The sequence below is a fragment of the Rhodamnia argentea genome, chromosome 9 (assembly GCF_020921035.1).
Source record: "Rhodamnia argentea isolate NSW1041297 chromosome 9, ASM2092103v1, whole genome shotgun sequence".
Lineage (NCBI taxonomy): Eukaryota > Viridiplantae > Streptophyta > Magnoliopsida > Myrtales > Myrtaceae > Rhodamnia > Rhodamnia argentea.
In genome coordinates this window covers 3,945,071-3,971,498 of record NC_063158.1, presented here as the reverse complement: position 1 = coordinate 3,971,498, position 26,428 = coordinate 3,945,071, and the positions used below count along the sequence as shown (strand labels likewise).

Genomic DNA, 26,428 nt, shown 5'->3' with positions numbered 1-26,428 from the left:
CCCTGGATATTATCTAAAAAAGTGCTTTTGTCCAAAATTTTCCATCAATTTGCACAAAAGCCCCAAATTTTTCTAAAATCCCAAATTGGGGAAATGTTCAATTGAGTGTCAATTCGATTAAATTGGACTATGAGACCTATTCCAATCGATTTAGAATGCATGAAAACCTAGGGGGACAGTCCAATTTTGCAGAAAAAGTCCCTAGATTAAAAGTAATTTCAAAAATTGGCAAGTTGAGGGACTTAATTGCAAATATTTTGGGGATTTTGTGCAATCCGTGCAATTGGCGCAATTGGAGGGGCAATTAATCAAATTGAAATTCAAAGGGACTACAATTGAATGTCTAGACTCTAAATGTGCAAAAATTACAAATAAAAAGACTCAATTGGTATTTTTTATGCAAATTCAACTCTAGGTGTTGTGAAGAGACACCTAAAATTGAACTCAATTTTCAATTTTTCATGAGGTCAATATTAAAAGGGAATTAAAATAAAAATATTGGATATTTTTGTGTATTTTTGCGACCTCGTGAGGTATTTTTTATAAATTTTCAAGTATTTTCCTATTTTCCGAAAATATTAAAAAAATGTGAAAAATATGAAAAATTATTTTTTGTTCGAAATTGGTTCCTTAGGTTTGGCCAAGGCTTCCAATGTTGATTTTTTTTTTAATTTTTTTGATTTTTTGTGAATTTTAGTGAATTTTGCAAAATAAAACTAAAGAAAAATTGATTAAAAATTAGGTGTCAACAAACGGGTCGGAACCGGCGGTTCCGGGCGAGTTCCCACAATTATGGAACCGTGGGCCCGGTCAACGGGCCGGTTCCGGGCCCCGGTTCCAATTTGGCCATGTCTATGTGTAACTGTAAAGTAATGCTAGTGATGAACTTTCAACGTTGCGTTATCTTCGCCCTGTGGACTAGTGGTGAGTAATCTAGTATTGGTCTACATTCTGTGTATGCTTAACCACTTGGGCGCTTACTTGCAGTCTTCGCACTACTGCAGCGTAACGATACCTCATGATTCTCTCCATGAATGAATAGGCCTAAATTTCAATGCCTCATGATTCTTTCCATGAATTAATAGGCCTAAAATCCGGTTTCCACACCCAATCAGCCTCATCATTTCCATACCCATTCAGTCTCGTGGCTTATTTCCCTAGTTAATGAGATTTCTTTTTTTTTTCTTTTTTTTTTCTCTTAGTTCAGCTGCAATAAGATTTCTTTTATCATTGTGTCGAGGAGAATGATTGTATTTACTCTAAGTTTTGGACGAATACAAAAGAGGCGAAGGTAGATGGATACAAATGAGAGGAAAGCATCCTATTTATACAAGAGTCTCTCTTGTTACAACCGTTGATTCCCTTTAAATCTAATGGTGAAGATTGCATATCTCCTATCTACCAACTATTGATATTCATGATAAGAATGCTCTAGAACACGATACATTTACCGTATCGTCCGTCCTTAAGAAAATTCTAGAGCTCTCAAGAGAACTCTAGAGGCCAAGACACTAGTGATTCGGAGTTGTTACTAATATATGAATTCGGAGACTTGATTATGTTAGATTATTCTAATGCCCATTCAATATCATTTCTCTTCAATTTTAAAAAAATATTTTCAGGCAACTTGGATTGATTTTAAACCTAGCCACTGACACGTGATGGATGATCATGCGGGTACGGCAATGAATAGTCAAAAATAGTAAATAAATTGCAAGGAAAGAAATGAATTCAAGTAACGCAAATCGATTAATTTTGCTTTGGCTTCCGACTTATCTTAAAATGAGAAGTAGAATATATGGTAGTTCAAAATGCAACTAATTCTACTGATATACAAATAAAATAAAGTTAACTCAAACATGGCGTGCAATTTTAAACTTGGAATTGACGACATAGCAAGATGACATGTACAAAACATGATGACATGGCAAGATGTCATGACATGATGATCATGCAAAATATGAAATGCAATGTACGCACATGCTATTTTTGGGTCATTTATTTATTTATGAAAATAAATAATTAATAATTAATGAAAATAAATTATCAAAGGTAAGATATTATCCAATTCACAAGGAAATAAACTAGGAAAATTCTATTTTAAATCGAAAACATATCCTAGACTTTTGGAAACTATCTAAGACGCAATCTTATCTAGAAAAACTATCCTAATCTATAATGAAATCTTATCTAATACCTAACCTAATCCATCATGCAACTCTTTTGGTATTTTGAAATAGGAAATAAATCAAACAAAGATAAGCATCAATTGCAAAAGATAAACACCAAATATTCAAAGAATATCAGTCAAGCTCAATTTTGGAAACAAATAAAACCGACACCCTTATCTAAGGCTTAAGGATTAAGTAGCCCATATTTTCCGGGCAATCAATAACCCTATCTCGATGCCTAGAGATTGAGCTACCAATTATGCGCACGTTGTGAAATTATAGAAGTTTCCTAACTGGAAAATGCCTAAGACTCTCAAGAATCCATGTTAGATTGTGATCATCCAAAATAGGCAATAAAAATCGAAATTCACAACTACTTAGCACGTAGATCTGTTTCCGGAAAGGGGGACAGACGGCGGATGAATCGTGGTGACCAACAAGGGTGAATGGCGGAGAGGGGCTCACAGCTACCGGCGTGAGAGGGGTTCACGGTAGAGCTCGCGGCTGTAACCGGCTAAGCTACGGCACAATGAAGCGGCTGGTGTTGTCGGGCCTCCCGCTTGCTCTCCCTTTTTTTTTTTTCCCTCTATATTGTGAAGCCCTGTGTGTGTCTCTCGAATTGTGTCAAGCCCCCCTTTTCCAACCCTAATAATCTCTGTTTATAATAGAAAATTTAAGGTTTTTATTTCCTTATCCAACTTAGCCAACTTTCTGAATTATCTTCCAAGTAATATTATTTAATAGTTCCATTATTCCAACTTCAGCCATAATGAGCTTGGCCAAATCTCCTTTCGCCATGGGCTTAGTCCAACTAGCTAAATTAAGCTCAGAATCATTTATTTAAACTCCTTCGCCGCGGTCCACTTAATATGCAAACTATATGAGCTTGATCAACTAATAATACAAATGCTCCTAATATTTTATCCAGTTTAACTAACATTTTTCGTTTTAGGGTCTTGGGTCGATCCCTAATTTTTATGCAATAAATACCTAAACGAGTCGCTAAAATTTAGGTGTCAACAGGTGTTATTTCTAGGGATTTCGGGCTCCCTCATGTAGAGGCGCCGGCTCACTCATTTCGCGTCCGAATCTCCTCCATCCGTGTTATTTTAGCGCTATTGGAACACTCAAGTCGAGAGACTTTTCACATGCCTAATATTATTAGGTAATGTCACGAACCTACACCAGGACCTAGACTCGGATTGATTAATTGGGCCTAAGTTGGAAGTCTGACAAGTTTCATTTAATTCGAAAACCTCTAGATACGGATTTGGGCTTTGGGAATTCTGTTTCAAGTATGAGAAGGATTGATTGAAGTTTGACTAACACCCGTTCGAGCCGATTTTTGTTGGGACCATTGCGCTCCTTATTTTCGGGATGGGCAATCAAAACTAAGAAAAATCGTGAACTTTCCTGGAGTGGGAAAGAGGGGGATTGTCCTCAATGGTTAAAATATTCACTGTAATTTGTGTGGCAACATGGGTGGCAAACTATTTGCTTTGGTGTATAGAATCGTTTCAATGTCTAAGTAGTGCTTTGGGCCTTTTCTCTCGACGGCCAATTTTTAGTCACCTCTTTTGCAAAAGCATTTCTTCATTCTAATTAACCTAACATCTAAGTTGTACCGACACGTGACATGCGACACAACACGATACATCATTTATAAAAAAAAAAATAGAGAATTCTGACAAGTTGGAATACGTTGTATATTAAATATTTATATATATAAGATAAATTATTATGTATACATGAAAATATTAGCGGTGAGTTTCTTTTTTTCTTCTTCTTTAATTAGGAATTCACGATTAGGTCTTTTTTTTTTTTGCTGGCTGGGTAATTTTGGAGTGGTTGGATATATGACTTAAGTACTTATATTTTTTTGATAAATTTGTATTTTCACCCCGAACTTATTGAAGATGCTTAACATTGACCACAATCATGTCGAAATGGCTTGTCGGGATGCTGGACTCATGTGTCGCTGGCGCGTCCGGAACACCGACCACGTGTTGATCGTATGTTGGAGAGTGTCGAAATGTCGGAGATTGCCGAACATGAAACCACAAAGAGTCCTCTGGAGAGTGTCATTGCTTCCTAACCTAGCATGGTTCTCATCTCTAGCAAAAAAAAAAAAAAAATACTAAGAGAGGGTGAACTTAGCCTTACCCCAAGTGAATTGCATATCAAGGGAGACAACATCCATCGCCATTTCTATTTCTCAAATTCCATTTATGAAATTTCTGTACACGGTAAAAATGGAAGAGTACGTGTGTTCAAGGAAATCTAGTCATAATGGCAATTTTGCCAATATATAAAGCTTTCAAGGGCAAAAAGGCAATAAAAGATTTTATTTTCATTGGATTTCATCCCTCTTGGAAGTTGGGGCTCAATTTGCCTCGAAGGTTATAGTTGGAACCTTTATGTTGAGAAAAGCCCATCAACAATGTTGCATGGAATCGCATGGATCCTTCTACAGTCACGTAAGAGGTAAACGGGCATCACATTAATTAGTCATAAATTGCTGTCAATACGAACAACATTTCTCATTGATTAATTTGTCTAAGTAATATCACAGGTCCATTTTGTTTTTTGCTGGTGTAGAAACTATTATTCTTTTGGCTCAGCATTCACTTGCAGGAGGTGCAAATAGTTCAGTAGATTGTCATGTCATTTCGCGTTACCCCAGTCCCAAGAAGTACAATGTGTAATGAGTGACGGACACTATTCTTTCATGAATCGATGTAGTTGGATGAAACTGGAAATGTTATAGAAACCCGATGAAATGAGTTAAGAGATGATTAGAACCAATGTTGCAGAACCGATCATCAGCTTCACTTCTTGCTTTGATGAATCGACTGTCTATTTCTTCTGTTACTAGGGTGAGCTATGATGTGTCCTTTCAAAATAATAATCTCAAATTATATGGTTTTCTCATGTTAGTAACTGCTACTTGGTGTGGTTACTTGCTGTTGCATTTGTTGGAGGGATCGTCGCTCCTCTAAACTACAGATGTGTGAGTGAAGTTTTGCAGAACTAATGAATCAAGGGGTTCAATCCTCTGTGTTGGCAATTATAAATTTGTATTCATAAATTGGACAGAATGAAAATTCATGGTCGACATTGTAAAATAACTTAACAAACTTTAAGTACATAAGCATGCTTCCCCATGATGAGATATCATCCATCATGAGCTAACCATATGACAATTTTAGTATGATGAATAGCTAAACTTTTATACGGTCTACCTTTTGAATGCTCATGCAAAGTTTTCATTTGACCTGCCCATGAATGCAAGACATACTAAACATCGCTGGAAGTTGTGCATGTGTAGTGGAAGTGGAAAAATAGAAAGGATAATCAAGCCTTCACATTTTATTAGGCTAGAGGAGAAACTAGCCAATCTACGAGTAGTTTAGTCCCTGAATTGGCACATCTTAGTGACTTGGTTCTATCTTTTGTCAACCAGAAAATTGAGGAAGTAGGGCAAACCGTTACAGGTGATGATGGTGATTGCTTTATGATATGTACATTTTTTTTAACAGTCACTCTAAAATATTGATTATAGAGTACTAATGAAACTAGATCGGCCATGTTAGCCATAAGCCTTGTGATGTTGGTGACATACGAGTTGTATTCTAAGCTCCACATGGATATATACCCTTCTCTAAAATGGCATGTTTCTTGGGCTCCCTTTCTTCGCCATTTTCAAGCAATGTCAATGGTGAGTTGCCTTCTTGAAGTCCGAAGGAGTTGGATAAAGAAAAGTTAATGTTGCCCATCATTCAATATACAATATGATTATGTTATTAGTACTTATTGAATCGGCCTTTGTTTTCATGTGCTAGTGTTACGGGCTGACTATTTGGTGGTCGATTCGTGCTGCAGCTTAGGCTTACTTAGATCGTTGGAGCGCGTAAGCTTAGCCTCCGAATAGTAGAGAGAGAAGCTATGAGATAATACTTTCGTATTTCTTGAACGATCAAAATGAGGGGATGACAACTCTTTATATAGTATAGGACCTCTCATTACAGCTGTTGATCGTATCTCGATCCAATAGCTCAAATTTTATCTCCCCATCTACTCAACTAATGACATAAATAGAAAGTTCCGGAACAAAAGACAATTACAATACTGCCCGCCCTTGAGAACGTTCCGGAAAACCCTAGAAAACCATAGGGAAACACTAGACACTTTAGGTCTTGAGGGTCTTCTCGACCATATGATTGATTGGTTGTGCTACGAAAACCTCGATCCGTGACATTAGTATCAACTGTGGGCATGTTGGATCAGCATTCGATAACTCCTCCAAGTTCCTTTTCGACTACCGACTATGCCTGGGCCCGTGATGGTGCCCTCATAATATGCTTCACCTCTGGTGTAGTCTTTACTTCATTTACTTCCAATGACAAGTAATTTTTGTAGTCCTCGATGAGTGATTTTGTGTGAAAGATAGGTTTTTTACTCTTTGATGAGGTGATATATCCTATTTGGAGATGCATGAAGGTGTAAATATCATGGATCAGAGAATCTAACGTGGTTGTTGCAGATAATATTTCTATTGCCTCACGATATCTTATGCATTAGTTGATCCTAGTGATACGCATTCCTTTATTTCATTCAAATTTGTAAAGAAATTTAATGTGCTGCCTGAGCCTCTTGAATGTGAATTGCGTGTTGATACTCCTATTGGTGATTTCTTGATTGCTAATCATGTGTTCAAGAGATGAATATTTCAGATTAATAATATCGAAATGCCTGGATCTTATAGTTTTAAATATACGGAATTTTGATGTTATCTTAGGGATTGATTGGTTATTAACATATTATACTATTTTTTTTTTGGTAAGGTATTAACATATTATACTATTGTTGATTGTTAATCCAAGAAAGTTGTCTTTTTTTCAAATATATTTTATAAGTAGTCTTGGTCAATTTTAAACCTAAACCACTAACTTGTGATTAGTGACCATGCAGGTGCACAATCAAGAATTTAACACCCAATAAGTCAAAGCATAAGTAAAGAGTTAGAGATACGACAATAACCTTAGTGCATTAAGCGAAGCATGACTTTGTTATGATAGCGTTCTAAGTGTTCTGCAACATTTTATTTGCAAAATACATGGAAGACCTAAAAATGATTTCTAAATGCATTGATGTTTGATTCTTTTGTGGGTTTTCTTTGATGGATCTAATTTTTATTTATGTCTATGTGAATTCAAATTCAAATAATGCCATGTGACGTGAATTTTTTATATTTATAATCCTAACAACAGGAAAAAGAATTATCAACTAATCTAACGAGATATGTACTCCAAAATAATTTTGGAGCTACTTGAAGAAGTAAAAAAATATTTACTTCTCTCCAGAAGTAAAAAAAATCAACTTTTGCTCAAAAGCATAAAATCAATTTCCGATCAGAAATTAGTTTTTAGAGTAGAAGCGTGATCAAGCACAAGCAGTCTCACGTGTACTCATCCCGTTCTGATCCGTGCACAAACACGTGGCATCCAATCAACACGAAAAAGGAAGCAGTCTCATGTGTACTGATCACAGCCAATCCTTCCTCTATCCACCCCCAACAGAATCAAACGGATGAAAGCCTGAAGGATCACGAACAACTCACGTGCCCATTTGTTCAGTTCAGGATAACGATCTCTCTCCCCTCTCTACAATGGCGGCTCTCGGTTCGATCTCTCTTCTATCCATCAAATCCATCTCCGTCACTTCTTCCGCTTCTTCTTCTTCTTCTTCTTCTTCTTCGTCGTCAAATTCAAGAATTGCCAAGCCTCTGCAACTCGCTTCGAGGTCATCCGGCGTCGTGTGCGAGATTGAGTCTCCTGTGAAAGCCTCTTTTCGCGGTGAGTTCCTTCTCCGTCGTATTGAAGTTCGCAGTTCGAGCATGTGTGCACTCTCTTCCATTTCCAATTTCGTTTTCTGCACAAATTTCTCCGGCAATTTTGACTATCGTCCGCTCTCTCACTTGGATTTTGATGAAATTTCACGTTACAATCGCGATATCTTCAATCTGAAAGTGTCTGGAACATGTGTATTTGCGTGCGAATCTAAAGTAGTAGCGAAAATGTTAGCGAGCAATGTGGAAATGATTCTGAGGTGGGAAAGGGGAACAAAAAACGACATCGTGAACTGTTCCCTGTCCCTTTTGCACGAATGCAGAATCAAAAACTTGGCGAGCGGTGGCTTCGGCTGCGTTGGCGGCCGCCGTCGTTAGCTTCAGCTCATCTTTGCCGGCAAGTGCTGATCTCAACAAGTATGAAGCGGAGACTCGCGGCGAGTTTGGCATTGGTTCAGCCGCGCAGTTTGGTTCGGCAGATCTCAGGTCGAACTTCTTTGAGTTGTAACTTCAGCTCCTGTTATACCTCTGTTGGATGTTACAGAATTATTGTTTCTTGGCTTGCAGGAAAGCAGTGCACGTGAATGAAAATTTCAGGTAATTCTCTATCTCACTCTACTTACTACTCGTAAGTTGTAACTGGAGCTCTATTTTCCATTACTAGGTAGATTATGCGACTTATTTACTAAATAATCGATGAACATTGTAATTACTTTAACTCAAGATGGCAAATAGTGATGAAGAGTTGGATCATGTGGATTCTGCTTTTCCTACAAATTTGCATCTCCATGTTGTTTCGTCCTTGGCCAATCACTTCCACATCAAAGCATTCAGGGCTCGTTGTCATATGCTTCCTATTTAGACAGAGCTTATGCAGCTATCTATTGCATGGAAGATATTTGCTTATGCACTGTGTAGTTAAATTTTACGTTTTTAATATAGTGTAAATGGCTGATACAGAAGAGCCAATTTCACAGCTGCTGATATGAGGGAATCTGACTTCACTGGCTCTACATTTAATGGCGCCTATCTTGAGAAAGCGGTCGCTTATAAGGCAAACTTTACGCGTATGCCTAAAAACCTCTGTACACTTGTTTGTGCAGCTGTATGAAATTTTTCCATGTTTCACGCTAAGATTTGTCTGTTTGTGTTTTTTAGGTGCAGATTTGAGTGACACACTGATGGATCGCATGGTAAAGATACAAGACTCTTGCTTCATTGCTAAATTAAGTGTAAACAACTGTTAATCATGCATAAATTGAGTGTTCTGTTTGCATATTCATCCCAACTCTGTAGATAAGCTTTATACTTTGAGGTTCGGACGGCTATTGTCATTAGATGTTGGATGAACTTGAAGTTGTGACGATAATGGTCATAACTTGTAACTCGCTGTAAATATTTCCTTGAATTCAGGTTCTCAATGAAGCTAACCTCACCAATGCAGTGCTAGTAAGAACAGTTCTCACCCGCAGTGACCTTGGAGGTGCCATTATTGATGGTGCTGACTTCAGCGATGCTGTTCTGGATCTTTCAACAAAACAGGTATTCCAACTGTTGTTCTCTCAGCACTTCCAATTTGCATATATTTACCTTTTCTGTTACTTCACTACTTCCACCAACCAAGGGTTCTTGGAAGTAGTGAAGCCTGCAAAATACTATGGTTACCATATATTATCTATGGATTATGCACATCCACAAATCTCTTGATTTAGACAACTTGGTCAATGTGCAAGGATCATTTAGCCTCCTGAGATCAAAGTGATCTATCATCAAATGAGTATTTTCATGAATAGGAAATTTCAAGATCACAGTACATCCTCAATAATCATATTATAGATAGCCACTGCGTTTTACTTTTGTCCTTTTCTAAAATTCTTTCATTGGATAGACACCCATTAATTCTTTACTCGTTCAGCTACCCAACCTATTTGATTACTTATTATCCTGCCTTTACCTATAATTGCTCTTTCCACTTCCAATTAGACTATGATTGCCAGTTTTGTTGGTTGCTTCACAGCTGAAGGTTAAGAGTTGATCAGTGCCTTGTGCATATTTGACTAGGCTTAACATATGTGAAGAAGAGTTGAAGTCATGCATGAACTGCAGCTTCTAGGATATAGCGTGCAAGAACATTTCGGCTGTTTTAACAGCATTCTTTATATTGTTGGCTGTGAGCATGAGCCAAAATACAATAAGCCAGTCCACTGAATTTTGTGAAAATACTGTGCTGTTAATGAATTTATGCGTGCACAATAATAGTAATGACAGGTTCCACTCTCTTGGACAGTCTTAAGACTTTCAGATTTTGCATCACGATGCATGTGTCGAACCTGTTTATCTGGTAGTCCTTGCTTGCTTAATGGTCTAACCGCTCTTAACAGTCTAAAATACTTGTCTCTGTTTATAAAGGCTCTTTGCAAGTATGCAAGTGGCACAAACCCAATTACAGGGGTGGACACCAGAAAAAGCTTGGGTTGTGGAAACAGCCGTCGCAACGCATATGGCAGTCCGTCTTCACCTCTGCTAAGTGCTCCCCCACAGAAATTGCTTGATCGAGATGGCTTCTGTGATGATAGCACTGGACTTTGTGATGCAAAATAATTTCGAAAGGTGTTCATTTTGGAAGTTCTAATGAAGTTCTTCATCCTTGTACATATGAAAGAGCATCTATTAAATGAAGTACACTGTATACTGGTCGTGAACATCGATGTTGTTGCATTTGATTGTAGGCATCCGTTGATGCCGAGATGAGTCAAACAGGAAATACTAGAGTGATTTTTCGATCTTGGCAAGCTTAAAACTGTGCCACGGCAATAAGTGCCGTGATCACTGAAGGATTTAGGCTTACATGGAGAAATCTGAGGGGAACTAATATATTACCCTCATCATCTGTCTCCTAGTCTTGGTTTGGGACTCATCATCTCACGCGGCTCCTTCCTCCACCTTATTTAATGCAATTTTAGCTTTTATCTCGACTGTCACGCATCACTGATGGGGAAGACGCAAATCGAAATCGGAAAACATCATATAGATTGGATATGGCCTATAGATAACAATGAAGGCCCCGACTCAAGTAAGCGTGGGCGGTAAGAAAAAATGAACCAAAAAAAAAAAAAGGGGCTGGCCATCCGCCGGGGACATCCTTTAGAAAAACTTGCTTGTCTGTGTTTGAGTTTCTTCATTTGTCTCTATTGCAGTGGGGGCTTATAGGGTTTTCGCCTTTTCTTCCAAATAAGACAACACTCTGTTAGATATAAGCAACTTGAGCATTTCTGATCCTATCCTAGTTCCATTTGATCCGATAATAGAGGCAATCAATCACAGGAAAGGCAAAATTCGAGCGTGCTGCACAATCTAGACTCCTCATATGTAATTAATTCGACTCAAATCTGATGCAATCGGAATCTTACTGAGTCAAGTCAAACTTCACTTTAGAACCCACTAATTAAATCTCTTCACCAAACAGGCTGTATAGGGTCCAATGCTTTGCTACTAATAAGAAACCTGTTTCTTATAAGCCATTGCACGATTGCAACTCTTACGTGTTAGTCTCATCTCAGTTAATGTCAGTTCATGAATCTTTGTTGGGATGGAGTGCTCTTCAGTTCTCGTACTTCTTATTTATTTGATGTAAATGACCTGCCCGACTCCTCAGCTTCAGGCTCTTTTCCAGTTTCAAAAGATATGAACTGATGGAACATGAGAAATTTTTTTAGTAAACTCTTGCTCCACAGCTTACGTAAGTTCATCTATCCTGCTCGACGCGACTGTAAACAAGGGCATCTGTGCGCGCGGATCTGACCCTTTTTTATTCTAGTTGTATAATTCCTTCAGAAGACGAGGAGGAGCCTTGGAAGCTAAGATCAACTCCCAGAGATAAATCAAACTGAGGAAAAGGAGGCTTTTTCACAACTTGAGTAGAGGAATCTCATGGAAGCTCAGGAAAAAAGAGTGGTGGAGAGAGAGAGAGAGAGAGAGAGAGAGAGAGAGAGAGAGAGAGAGGCCATATTCCCCAACTCCCAAGCCAAGTCTGGGTCCCCTCGACCCAAGTTGCTTGTACTTTACTATTGTCAATCTCAGGGGACCATCAAGAATTACTCTGGACAGAAAAGGTGGGGAAGCATCCATGACCATGAGTGAAGAAAGAATGGCTTGTCTCTCCTTTGTTTTGGCTGTTCCTCTTCGTCAAACTAAGATGCTATCACGTCGAATCTTTTTACTAGTTCAAGTCAATTATGTCTCAAGAAACAGTAGAGAGAATGTCCCGACGTTTTGTTTCCTTCAGAGGATGATCTGCAGTGAGCGTAAGTAACTTCGGATGACGTCCAAGCTATCGGCTCACATGCTACGTAAGTGTATTAATGACCATCAATCATATAATATACACCTCTATCCATCATCTTCTTTATCCTGATATATTGGTGGTATTGATGGGAGTGTTAGAAAGCCCGACCCAAAACTTTAAGTTGTTAAGTGGAAGGAGACCACGTGAATATAAAAAGACATTTAGAATTCCTTATCAAGCGATGTGAGACAATACTTCAACAATGAGTTATACACCATATTCGTTGATAATGTGAAAAGGTCAACAATCTCACCTCTGATATTTTTCCTGTTTACTTTCTCTCTCTCTCCACTATTTTTTTTTTTTAAAAGCAATCATGAGATTCGTCAACTCAACTTTGCAAAAAGCCACGGACCGTAAGCGTATTTCAGAGGACAACATTTCACTTGGTATATATGTGTACACATACATTTCGCCCGCTTTCTAATCATGCAAATACATAATTGGCCCATTATAATCTAGACGTCTGTAAGATTTCTGTAGCTATACGTACATACGCCTTTCCTATTTCCTTGAACCTGTGCATGACTCATGCAATTTTGATAGGGTTCTAATAGACACACTGTGACACACTGATTATGCATGACACCAATTCCTACATATTAAAGACCGACGTTACAAGCTAGATCACAGAATACCGTGATTAGAGGTATAGGAACAAGGACGGAATATGCTGTCGCTGCTCATAAGAAAGCGGCACGTTTCGAATAATTCAATATGTTAGGGTCCTTCTCCATATCATAAAGTGAACTAAAGAAATAAAAGCGTGCAGAAGTTGCATGGGGAATTTAATTAGGATATATTATCCAGCTGACGTTGTACTTTTATGCCCTAAGCTATTATTATGAATTGTCCGAAACATATAACATGGTTTTCCCTTCTTGACGCTGGAAGGACCCTCGTTCTTTCCCTAGGACTGTAGCAGAAACAGGATTGAATTGAATATACATGAAGTTACTAAAATTATTTGCGTGAGAAAATGGATTACTTACATTGAACAATGGAAAAAAAAAAAAAACTGAAAAGCAAGGCAAATTAAATTCATCTTCATTCTCCAAAGACAGTGGGAGAGCTTCAGTTTTCGGCTGGACACATGATGATGCTGTCTCACATGGGTTTGTTTCAGATGCTTAATGATGCCATCTTACTTACTCTTCAAAGCTCAAACAACATAATTTGCAAGAACCAATCATTCATTCACCAAAGAAAGCGCCAATGCGCATGGCGTTTTCAGCCTCGACAAAGAAATTATCGCCTTAGTTTCATTCCTACTGCGCTAAGAAAGCATTTGTATTTAACTGATCTTAATGAATTGTATTATCTGTAGAATGAGCCTACATAGTACTTGCATCAACAAATCAAAGCGGTCTCTCTTCGCACATGCGTGAGAGAAAAATGGATGGAGTTCTATATTACTTGCCCCAGTTTATCTCGAAGTTAATAAAAGATTCTGGGTTGTGGCCCAAACCCTAATCTGAAAAGCCTAATCAATAAGTCCCTGCAGATCAAACAAAAGTCTGAAACAAGGCAGTGACAGTCCTAAGGTTTCGACCCCTCCGTCCTCTCTCTCTCTCTCTCTCTCCATGTGAGAGCTAATGAATGATGAGTCCATGAGAGCACGCCCAATCATTATGTCTCTCATTTTCATGCATGACTTGATCCCAGCAAGAAATGACTCCAAGTCAAAGACAGCCAAACTAAAACACCATCATACCGTTCTTTGTGTCCATCCATTCACAACCATAAGTTTGATGCTTGGTTTCGTTGCATCTGTATTTAAACCGAACTTCGATTTTCGAGTTTGATCCAGTGGCGGTCTGAGTGCCGGGTTTCTTGTCGAGTCCTGCAACCATGGCATAGAAGAAGCAGGGCAATGCTTGATGTGTTTTTGATAGTTTCCGAGTGAGTCATGGAAACCAATCTGTAACTCCTGTTTGCTGTCGCTTAATGCTTTGCTCTCGCCCTCTATGCTCTCCCATGGATGCATGCTCAGATCTATCGGGGAGTTCCTCCAATAATAGCTCTTTCTCTCTAGGTCCTTTGCATTTTGTGGTCTTTAGAAGCAATGTCCGTCCCGTCGGCACGTAATGATTCATATGTTGTGCCTCTACAAGCATTCTTCGGCTTCAGTCTGTCACCTTGTTCGACAGGTATTGTGCGGCATGTTCTTTGGATTTTCATGCATAGAATATGAGGTGTTAGTAAAGCACAAGATACACGAAGATTGATTAGTCAGTGAATAGCTACACAATACAGCCTGCTCAAACCCGTTGCTTACATCCATCTCTCTGTCAGCTATTTGACCATTGCCACCATCCCGTGGTTCGTCTTGCAAGTTCTTGATTGCGACAATTAAGTTAGGGAGTTTCTTGGGTTTTTTATCTTCTTCTTTTTTTTTGAAGAAACAGTGCCGATTCTACGTCATATTCGACATCTTCCACGCCTGTGGAGTGCTGCAGCCTTAAAAATTATCTTACGATTTTCTTCGACAAAGGTAGGAGCGCATGGAAGACCTGGCTAAGAAGAGCGACAATCCAAACTCAAAGTTTGTTTGATTATGTCAATTTCTTTAAACGATAGCCTTACTCCAGATGTACGCAAGTACTCGTTGAGTAAAGAAGTTGCTGCACTTGTTGCTAGATTTAATGCAACAAGTATCTACTCTTGACCTTAAAGCATACTCAAGCACCCAAATCATATTTGACCTTTTCCTCCTCGCCCCACCCCGCCCCGCCACCACCCCCACACCCACCCCCCCCCCTCCCCCCTCTCTCTCACACACACACACACACACACACATACTTATTTGCTTGCAATTTATGAGATTTTGCGTATTTACGACTATAGAAGAAGTCGTACTCTAAGGAATCACGCAATGTAGGACAACATGGACAATAGAAGCCGAAAGATAAGGTTGTTTCGTCTTGTGCACTTATTTTGTCGAAGTAAGAGGACATCTGATTCTGATTCAAGATATTGAACCTGAGCTATATAAGACATGCCGTCAGAAGTGTTAACTTTCTTTGCAAAATCAATGAACTTTTTTTCATCAATTAGTAGGTCAAGTGATGACCGGAGGTCGTAGGCTTGAATGTTAAGAATGAGTGATTGGTTTTCTCAAGAAAATGCAGATGATTGGCAATCTTAAGAAGAAGAAAAAAAGATACATTGATCTCCTTTGACTTGTATATCCATCTCGTATTTGATAAGTTTGAGCTAATTAATTCAAGATGAGGACTTGTATTGAGCAGAATTAGTGTGATAAACTAGAATAAAGTTGCATCCTATTTCTTCTGGGAGAAGTAAAAAATCACATTGTGCTTCAACAGAAAGGCAAACAGAATGTGTTTTGATGAACTGAAATTGCTATTGCAAGTAGAAGAACATAGTAGATATTGTAAGTAGATATAAGGGGTAAAGCAAGAAACCCCATTCTGAGTCCACATGAAGATGTTTCATGCAAAACAGCTAAGTACATTCAGAACACACCGAGAATTCCCAATACAACTCGGTCATACCGTGCATCTATGTGCATATGCTAATTTGTTTCGAATTAGCATAGTGTCCTCGATTTTTAGCTAGTCGCCCAGGATTATCACAAAGCCTTCCCATTCCCCCATAGCTATATATAGTCAAAGGCTTCAAGCAACACCATTTTAGTTTTATTATGTACAGTGAACAGAAATTATGTGATGTCCAGCCCCCTTCTAAGATCAGTATATGTATCGTATGTCTAGCTTCTATAGTGTAATGTTTCACTTCCACAGCTCAATTTGGCAACTGGAGGTGGATGTTGAAGCAAATTCCTGTGGGACCTCAGGCCTCTTGGATTCAATACTCACTTGCTCGCCAACATGATAGACAGTTGATGAATTGGAGTAGTGGTTTTCCTTCAGGGCATTATCGTGGCTGAGCTGAGACGCAACGAACTTGTCAAGAACACGCCAATCGGTCACTTGGTCTGCCACTTGCTCACTCGGGATGTTCCCAACAAGCGAGTTCATGTTTAGGTGGTGAATCTGCTGAATGTGCTCCTCTTGTGTGAGATTTGACGACTGGAAATTGCTGCAGCTGCTACGATCGTACGCATATGGCATCAATGAGTTGCAAGTGATATTCGGAGCTGATTGAGTAACCTTAGGGCTTTCCAATTGAGGCAGTTGAAGGAAAGCATCATGCGGCGGCATATTGTATTGCAACTCAATCTCTTGTTTGCAAGGATATTGGTGGTGGTAGGACGTCGGGTAGGGATGAGAAATCCCCCTTGGGGAATCAAGCTCCGACATAAAGGAGACTTGGTCGTCATACCAGCATGGTGATTCATACTCACAGATCTTCCTCATCGACGTGATCCGTTTCTTGAAAACCCTACACACAACCCATCCTTCCTCCTGTTGAACAAGAAAAACAATGTCCTCATGAAAAAAAAAAAAAAGGCTATGATGTTCAAGGCATATCTTAACGGAGCAAATGACAGTTGAAATTCATAATCAATCAAGTCAAACTTTTTTGACTCATTTTGGAAAATCATACAGGAACACTAATTATACTGTGAGGAAAATGTCCAATTGATGCAATAAACTTTGTAACATGACCTTGCTCAATGACGCTTGCATATATGTTATGCATGCCCTTGGTGCCAAATTACTTAACTTTTGTCACAAGTACCAAGTACCTATTCAGATAAGCCTAACTGAAAGGTGGAGATTATCAGACATGTCTTATTAATTACCTCAGGAATCTAATAGTATCAGTAGAGAGACTTAATTGTAATCACAATTAACCATGCATCCATATACGAAATCGACCTCCTCATAAGCAATTTATTTACTTTTAAAGCAATGACTTATTTAACTTCCATTCTTGCCTGAGGAGTCCCATTCTCATTAGTCTCGAGCCGGTACTCATGCATGATCCAGTCAGACTTTTGTCCGTTCGGGGCGCGCCCTTTATAGAATACCAAGGTTTTTCTCATGCCGACGAGGCTATGCTTCAAGTAAATAGCTTTATCTCTTCCTGTCGCCTTCCAAAATCCAGCTTTTGTGGCCCGATTAGTGCGAGTTCCAGTCGGATACTTCTTGTCTTTGTGGCTAAAAAAGTACCATTCATTCTGCTCTTCAGTCCCTATTTTGCACAACTCTGCCAAAATCAACGAATAAGTTAAGAGAAAATATAAATTTCCAATATATTTTTTTTAAATATTACATTATAGGATTACTGATACCTTGAAGATCCCAGGGCTCAATCTTGTAGAGATCAACATCTTTGATAACATCCAAGTCAATTCTCTTTGAGGCGACTTTTTTCCTTAAATAGTAATCTACAAGCTCTTCATCTGTGGGATGAAATCTGAAGCCTGGAGGGACATGTGAAAAGGAATTCATATTTCTCCCAGGAAACTTTGCAAGACCTGCAAATTACATGCAAGAAACAAATCATTAATGGCTTCTTAAATCGAGCAATTATTTAAAGATATATTTTCGATTGTGCTGAGGCCATGATGAAGGAAAGTAATAATAATGCTTGGAGGATTTCAGTGAGAGTGAGAAACATGAGAAAAAAGGTTCACAAGAATCAAGTACTTTATGCTAGCAACTTAATACAGACATAGGTATATCATTATCTTCTCTCTTCTTTGGTGGAGAAGTAGAATTAATGCATCGCATGCAATTGATGTAATTAAGCTGTTCTAGTTGACAACAACATCTCATTGACCCTTGTCTTGTCTGAACCAAACAAAATACCAAGAGAGTCAATATGATTATATGTCTGCTGGACCTTCGAAAGGATATGATTTCTGTTGGTCACTTTTTTCATTAAATGAAATTCATATCACATCCCTTTTACCTCAGAATGCTCTGAAGGAAAACCTGTTAATGGGCATAAACTATTAATCTCACTTAAGACGTTTCCCGGATGGAATAATCTTCTCCAAACTGAAAGAACTTTCGATTCTTGATAACAACAAAAAACACTATGGCACGGAGTTTCACTAGTTAGTTTAATATGCACCAAGTTACCCTTATAAATTATGGGAAAATTGCACCACAAGTCCTAAATCTAATGTAAAGAATGTAACTGAGTGCTAACCCTTTTAATTAATTCGAATAAGGCCTATGGTTTTACTAAAATGTGCAATTGATCGTAAATCTTATGTCGAGAACTGCAACTTTAGGATGCTATGAAGAAATATGTTCTATCCTTTAGTATATAGCAGCAACCTAGGCTTGCTAGTTTTGTATTCCTCTCATTTGAAGACTTTTTGGTCGGTCTGATATAAAAGAAAGACAAAACACTTCTGAAAGATCAAATCTAATATGCCCAGTGTGACATGTTGTAACCGACATTACAATTACAATTAAAAAAAAGGATCATTAACTTAAACCATTCATGGAATTTGGATGATTTTCTTTTGGTTGAATTGATCTTAATTATTTAGGTATTTTCAATGTGGATTAGTACAAGAAGAAAATGCAAGAGTAAAATTTTCTGAACGAAAGAAACTAAATTAAACCAAGAAGATAGCTCATTGGGTAGTACATGCTTGTTCATCAAATGAAGAAGACAAGTCAAAGAAGTAGATGAACCTCATAAATCTAATTCAAAGCCTGTAGCTTTTCTGTTTAGTCATGCTAAAACATGAAACCCAGTTCAAAAAAGTATCTTTCTCCACCCAAAAAAACTGAAATCAATTAAAAAAGTGAAGATTTGACGATTTTGTAATGCGGACATATGAATTTCAAGTAATTTCTATGATGCAAATGATAGTAATTTCATTTTTGCAATAGATGACCCTTTCCAAATTCTTTCTCTATGAATGAACATTAATCGAAGCTTACATGTCTATGAAAGAATATTGGTGTTATGGGAGAGTTGAACAAATTCCAGCCACAAATGAATTCATGAAAGTACAAAACAAGAAAGATCTCCGTGCAGATTTCTCCTATGGAAAAGATAATTAATCCAGCTTAGCTAGCTAACGAGAAATAATCATGTTGTTTTTATTGTTGAAAGGACTACTTATGATCGATGCCACCCATATGACAAACAGAATAATTAAATTCGTGAGATGTGGGAAAATGGAATAGAGACCCTAGATGGAAAATGCGACACCATTGGGAGCAGCAAACTCGTCTAGGAGAAAGAGGAAATGAAACACCAATTTATTATAAACAATTAATATGAGGTGACCTAATTTATCTTATTCAAATCCCAGAAAGAACTCAAACCAGGAAGAGATTTTAAGTTAAAAACTTGTTTTGTGCGCAAGAGCACTCAAATGATAACAACGCACCAAACAGTTGGATCTTTTAGCTTAACACAATCATGGCTTCTTGTCCGAACAAAGTGGTAATCCTAATGTCTACCCTAAAACTTGCATCCAAAGCATCGTACATCCTCCTACTCGAGCACTGATCACTCTAATGCAAACCAACTGCAGTTAATCGAATGTATTGGAATCTAAACCAAAGTTGGAGGAGGAGAAGGAGAAGGAGAAGATGAAGATGAAGATGAAGATGAAGATGAAGATGAAGAAGAGCAAGAAAACTTCAACAAGAAACTGCAGAAACTGAACTCACAGTGAACAGATCTGATGACAGGATCGAACCAAACCTCGTATGTGTCTTCGCTATCAGCTCAGGGATGTAATACCACGACCCTTTTTAAGCTTCTTTTTGCTGGCTTTTGCTATCGTCACTCTTCTGTAACTTTTCCTCGTTCAAGAAGGACAAGAAAACATACACCAGAGAGAGAGAGAGAGAGGGAGAGAGAGAATTTCCTCGGGAATTGAGATTCAACTGATGAAAAGCCTCGAACAAAAGAGAGTTGTCTTCTTGTTGTCGAGGCAAATATCAGAGAGATCATCAGATCCCGAGGAAATGGAAAGAGCCAAAGTAAGAGAGAGAGAGAGAGAGAGAGAGAGAGAGCGAAAAGGAAAGAAGGGTTGAGGAATGGGAAAAATGAGAAGAGGTGGGGTTAAATAAGGGTGGGAGAAAGAAGAAAGTACAGCACACAACCCAGATGCCCTAATGGCAATAACCCATCGCTCTCATCACTAGGGTTCTCTGCTTCTCTCTCCTTATCTTTCAGAGATCGCTTGATTGCTGCGAAAGCTTCTCTCTCTATCTTTCGCAGATGAAAGGAGGAAGACATTGAGGGAGAGAGAGAGTGATGAAGGTGGAACTTCTACTATATTAGCCACCAGCCATTGATGGAGACCACAGGAGAATGTTTTTCTTTCTTTTTTCTTTTGGGAGAGAGAATGATTGCAGTGAGGGGTCCTTGAGTGACACGACCCAAAAAGTGCACTTAAAATAACTCGGGGGACTTTACTGACATAAATGAATTTTATCATATGCAATTAATGAGCTTTGCCTTCTTCCTTTTTTAACCTCTTTGTGCTTTTTCTTGTTGGCCTTTGGGTTGTGTGTTGACATGGGGTGGGAAAAGTTCATCACTGGGGGGCGTGATTCATGCCTACTTATTGCAATATTATTGCACAATTTCCAAGCGTTAAAAATGCTTACTTGAGCACATTTACTTGCACCCATTTGGCAAAACCATTCTTAGACTTACCTTGCTAATCAGTATAGTCTATTTAGTGCAGCTTAAGGGAGATATACTCCTTGGCTTTTGTGTAGGTAAAGGAGCAAGCTAGCAAGCAAGTCATGACAATTCAAGTGCAAAAGCTCCCCTCCTTTATGTCTCTAGCATACATTTGTAGATCCAATATTCACGTATGACATTGCCATTCATAGATGAGAAACGCCCCAGTTAATAAGATTTTCGGCGTGTGTCCATTTAGAGGCTCCGATAATTTCCAACACCTTTGAACTTTGGCCATCTGATATGAACCCCAGGATCATAGGCACAAGTGATCGCATTCTACTTTTTGTATATCTAATAGATAGTACTCTCAATGTTGAACTTAAGATCATGTGATGTGATTCATATTGTGTCAAATGTAAGTACTCGCTAATATCAATGTTGCTCAACATATAGTTATTTTCATACTGAGAAGGAGTTATCATTGAAAGTTTATAAAAAAAAAAAAAAAAAAAAAAAAGGGGCAGTATGATTAGATCTCCCCGAAAAATTTCCTTAAACGAATATTTATCATAAGCGCTTGAACCAAAAAAAAATTACTGGAAAAGAGCGCGATGCTGGATAATTACAAATAGCTCTTAAAATGTCCTTTTTACGATTTTTTTTTTTTGGGGTGTATGAAGTGATGAGAAGTCAATATAATACTGTCCATGCCCCGCACAAGCAAGTGCACGCGACGTCTGGTTGGCTGGTCCACCGTTCTATAATAATTAATTTGTCCTCAGACGAAATATAAATATCACACGCCTTTTTAGATTTAAAGAAAGAAAAGAAAAAAAAAAAAAAAACTAAACTATACTTCCTAAGCTTTCACGAGCCGGGCCCCCCGGGAACCAACCCGACCCGACCCTGAGCCGAAGTATCGGATCGTCCGGTGGCTAGTTTTGCCCCGTGAGCCCTCGGTTGTGGAAGGTGGGTCCCACCGTTGGGGTGAAAATGATAGTGCCTTTTTTGGGGGGTGTACGCGTTCGGGGTGCAGGCCGGTTATGCCCATGGGGCCCAACCCCGTTTCCCGTTCTGGTCCCTCTAGCCACACATTCAGTTCTCTTCTCTTTGGACAAATTCATCTTATCTTTTTTTTTTTTTTTTGTCGGAAACAAATTTATCTTTATACGTGGTCGAAATGCTGTGAAAGAAATTTTTTTTTCCTTTTCTTTTTTTTTGGTCGGAGACAAATTTATTTTTATACATGGGTTTTTTTTTTTTGTCGAACTTTATACGTGGTTGAAATGCTGGGAAAGAAATTTTCTCGATGATTTGAGGAAGAGATAGGGTGGACAAATCAATCGCTAATACTAGCTCGTGCTCGCTCCTCGGCTGGGAATTCCGTAGATCTCAATACGTGGTTCGAAAACACGAATTTCCGTTATTAATGATGGACAAAGTTAATTGTTATTCCGTATAAAAAGTTCACTATCGCAGCTTTATTAAACGGCTATTTTTAACCGATAGATCTCCATTGAAAATTTTCCTATTAAGAGTAATTCTTTTTCTTTTTTTTCAATAGCAGCGTGACGCATGGCCAAGAACAAGCTCAATAAGACGAGTGACTTGCACCGACTAAATAATTACAAATCGCATCTTGAAATTTCCTTTTGGGACTTTTTATTTTCTTTTATTTTTCTCGAACGTTAGAGTCAATATAATACTATATATACGCCCCTCACCAGCAAGTGCACGCGACCTGTGGTTGGTCGGTCCGCGATTTTATAATAATTGATCTCTTCCCAAATAAACTTTACACATATTATAATCTTTCTTGGGCGAAAAGAATATGTCCTAAGCTTTCACAAGGTCCGAGGACCATTAATAAAAAACATTAAAGAGCAAAACACGACTTTGTAATATGGTGAACTTATACATTGGCTTCCCATCGTTTCTCAACAATAGAAATCTGTGTTGTTTAGCATGGTTGTGTAAGTTCAGACAATGTCTTAACATGGGACATCCGATTTGCTTACGGAATGCAGCATGACACATAACGGAACAAAAAATACAAAGAGAAATTTCAGATACGATACGATACAATGGATATAATCCGGATTTATCTGTTGACTTTCACTTGCGTATGTCATAAATCACATTGATCAATAATTATCTAGGAAGAGGAGGCCCTGCCTCCTCGGAGTGACACTTGTGTCGTTCATATTACTTCAAATTGCTTCATGAAATATTTTATTTTGTGCTTGTGCGTGCCGGTAAGTTCAGCTAAGAGAGAGAGAGAGAAAGAGAGAGTGAGCCTTTTGCTTTTTCCAGGGCATCGGGCCAAATCCTCGCCTAGGCTTGGGGACTTAAGAGTGAAGGGTATTACAAAAGCTAATAATAGCAACAAAAATTGTATTTGTATTCTTATCAATTTTGAGTAGAATACACTTACTTTATCTTCTGATTGGACACAAGTATAGAAGTGAAGCAAAAGTCTCAGACGTTATCCAATTGTCATCTGGGCCCCGCTTGATCTTGAGTAGCAATTGACTATATGTGGTTATAGTACAGATTGGTTATAATCGATTGTTCTTCCAATTTATTATTTATGCCATGATTATAACTAGTTTAATGGCAACGAAAAGAACTTGCACATCCCTTTGGCTCATCAATTCTCATTGCTGCCATTAAGCATATGCAGCCCTACTGATAAACGGATTGAAGGATGGGGACGCTGATATCATAGGTGCGGGATTCAATTCCCGCGCTCCGCAAAGATGCAAAATAAAAGCCAGAGAGAAGATAACTAGAGACGGGATAGAATAAAAAAAAAATTCTCATTTCTGAGTTTCTTCTGTTACTATATATAGATGAAAAGAAATTCCCATGTAAAGAGCCATGGCATAACTTATTTATTGAAAAGTTCCCCGAGGAAGGTTCTTCTTGTTCACATAAGAACACATATAAATACTATTGTCATGCTTGCTAGGCTTTTGTAGAAAAATGTATTCATTGTTTTTCTTTGAGCATAGGTTGATGCAGAAGATGTCTCTAAACTCAAGGCCAGAATCATTATGCTTTGGAGCAGCACTTTCATAGTTTTCATATCCCTAACCTAGAATAAGAAATGGTATAAGAGTAGCCCGGCGGAACAAATCCATATGATTTTTTTTTAGGTAATGCCCACAAAATATCTCATGGATTTTACCAACTGGTATATTTCTGACACTTATCGAGCAACTAATTTACTTGTAAGTAGTAATTCTAAATCGACCGACTATCTCTTGTTTGTAATTACTGTTTTTGAAAGGTAAACGATTCTTTACCGCTTAGTTAGCTTTTTGTATTCTATTCATCACACATGAAATGTGTAATCATCGCAAGCGGCATTAGGAGTTTGATATCAGCGCAATTGAAGTGTAGAAAAAAAACAAATCATGTCAGATCCACATTCATCTACACATATCAATGCCGTAGAGTCGGCTATTGTGTGCATAGCTGAGATAATTTAAGTCTTTATCTTATGACGATTCATAGTGGAACACTTTTTATCATACTGCTAGTTAACTCAATAAATTTTAAACCTAATTAAGAGGAGAAGTAAACTAGGGTTAGTGGTGATAATAACCCAAACAAATGGTGGGTCCTGAACTAATCATTGCTGAGATGGACCCATGATTGTCCCGGCTCCCCACGTTTACCAGAGAATGAGCAACTTCCTTAAAAAATAACCTGTCCGATGGCGTTTCGAAAAGTCTCTCAGTTCGTGTCTTCTTCTTCTTCTTCTTCTTGGATACCCCACTGTCCCCAAATAAGCTTATCCTATTCACGCCAGTAAAAAATAAAAATAATTAAATCTAATGAAAAGTTGCATTGGGTCCTCTTTGGTGAGTTCCCATTGGTCACCTACCACTGCATTTGAAAAGTCACTGTCGTCACCAAGGTTCAGTTGGATCAGAGATGACTCTTTCAGTGATATACAACAACAGCTCAATTAATGACAAAGTTCACTTGGGTTGACCTCATTTCTTTTGATGGGATCATGCAGTTTTTCAGGACATGGAGAGGCTGGTATCAGCTGTGACTTCAAGAAGTCGAGTGAAATGTGTATGGCCATCTAAGTGTGGGACAATTTGGCATACATTTATCACTAGTGATCGTGAGAAAAAACAAAACCAGAAGTGAGATTTTTAATTACCAGCGACACAGACCTTCAAACAATCGCACATAGAGATCTCGAAGGAGATTTTACAATATTAGCACGAATCTACGCACCAGTTCGTCCCTCAATTATAAACCAATCCATTGGACGTGTATGGAGATGAAACTTATGGCATAAACATGGATTGACTCAAACTCTAAAGCATGGCTAGGATGATGCTGTCTAATTATCGTAGGGCCTACATTTTTGAAAGTGCAATATTTTCAGAGGAAAATGAAGTCATACCTTGAAAGTTTGGTCATTCATGTGTCCAATGTGTATATTCCTTTTGGGATGGCAAATGGGTTAGGCTTTCGGTGTTGCACCTTGTGAAGATGGTAGTTTGGGAATTCCAGTCCGAACAAAGGTTTGATTCAGAAAAATCATGTCTACCTACAAAAAGTATGGAGTAAAGTTTGGGCAACATCAGTACAAAAGTAGGCCATACGCCTGAGGCCATGTATTTTCATTCTCATTTTCGGACATCGATGGGTGCACATCTGCTATTGCGATAGCTTACCAGTTCTTCATTTATTTTTTGCATATGGCCATGGAGCTTGGACATTCTCTCTCTTCATACTAGCCGGACCACCAGCTAGGATAAATATGGATTGGAGTAAAATCATCTACTTTAGGAGAGAAGAAAATGCGAGTTTATTCTTTGTTGGAATATATAAATATTAAATCACGCATTCTTCTATTAGTTTAAGCTTTTAGAACTATTAGCAGTGGTCCCACAAAATCTTACATTGTACCAGAGCAAAATCTTATATTCTTTAGCTTTATATTTACGAAGTTCGGATTATAAGGACAGTATTCTAAATGATGAGGCAAACTATGTCGATGGGTGTTGGAGATGCCCCCACTTACCTAATTATCCCCTCACGTTATTTGATATACCAATTTTGTAGACCGGTCTAAGTACAACTAAATTTTCTCAGGAGGTAAATGTATCGCTCTCTCACATGCATGACGAGATGCTCAAATAAGATTAGCAAATTAAGACGATTCGACCATTGTAGACATACATTCAAGAAGTAGGAACTAGGAACATAAACAACAATGCAGACTAGATCTAAATAATTAGAAGAGAGAGGACCAAGATTGTATCCTTAACTGAGCTCTAATATACTATATTGGAACAACCATTTGCCTACATTTTATCTTAGGTGATCTGGGAGATTGCAATTATTTGACGTTTAAAAACCCAATAACCATATAGTATCACGAAATCTTGTCAGTATCACGAATTCTCGATTTTGTTACCGAGTCTTAGTTCTCTTTTCGAGCTATCAACAATTGCCTGATTAGGTGTCGTACTATGCTTTCTG

At 38.3% G+C, this 26,428-nt stretch overlaps 2 protein-coding genes and 1 long non-coding RNA gene across 6 annotated transcripts; 2 read left to right on the top strand and 1 right to left on the bottom strand.

Annotated features, from left to right (window-relative positions):
* The first annotated feature begins 7,650 nt into the window (after nt 1-7,650).
* LOC115737095 (thylakoid lumenal protein TL20.3, chloroplastic) lies at nt 7,651-10,783 on the top strand. 3 transcript variants are annotated; one of them, XM_048285688.1, is made up of 7 exons: nt 7,651-8,026; nt 8,343-8,505; nt 8,587-8,616; nt 8,980-9,086; nt 9,178-9,251; nt 9,433-9,561; nt 10,429-10,783. In XM_048285688.1, exons 1-7 carry the CDS (start codon nt 7,840-7,842, stop codon nt 10,618-10,620), a joined length of 882 nt encoding a protein of 293 aa, XP_048141645.1. In that variant the 5' UTR covers nt 7,651-7,839; the 3' UTR covers nt 10,621-10,783. The 3 variants fall into 3 exon arrangements, with proteins under 3 accessions (XP_048141645.1, XP_030524931.1, XP_030524932.1); XM_030669071.2 differs by having other exon boundaries at nt 7,685-8,026; nt 9,178-9,212; nt 10,429-10,721; XM_030669072.2 differs by lacking the exon at nt 7,651-8,026 and having other exon boundaries at nt 8,363-8,505; nt 8,997-9,086; nt 9,178-9,212.
* Nucleotides 10,784-14,124: 3,341 nt separating this feature from the next.
* Nucleotides 14,125-16,331, top strand: LOC115737125. Its single transcript, XR_007199809.1, has 3 exons — nt 14,125-14,266; nt 14,358-14,514; nt 16,132-16,331. It is a non-coding gene; the product is annotated as an uncharacterized LOC115737125 (long non-coding RNA).
* Nucleotides 15,957-20,498, bottom strand: LOC115737124 (NAC domain-containing protein 7-like). Of its 2 annotated transcripts, none has more exons than XM_030669122.2 (4): nt 19,979-20,498; nt 17,589-17,774; nt 17,232-17,503; nt 15,957-16,755 (listed from the first exon to the last, which is right to left on the bottom strand). In XM_030669122.2, the coding sequence occupies exons 2-4, from the start codon at nt 17,746-17,748 to the stop codon at nt 16,120-16,122; spliced, it is 1,068 nt and encodes a 355-aa protein (XP_030524982.1). In that variant the 5' UTR covers nt 17,749-17,774; nt 19,979-20,498; the 3' UTR covers nt 15,957-16,119. The 2 variants fall into 2 exon arrangements, with proteins under 2 accessions (XP_030524982.1, XP_030524980.1); XM_030669120.2 differs by having other exon boundaries at nt 19,945-20,497.
* Nucleotides 20,499-26,428: the final 5,930 nt, after the last annotated feature.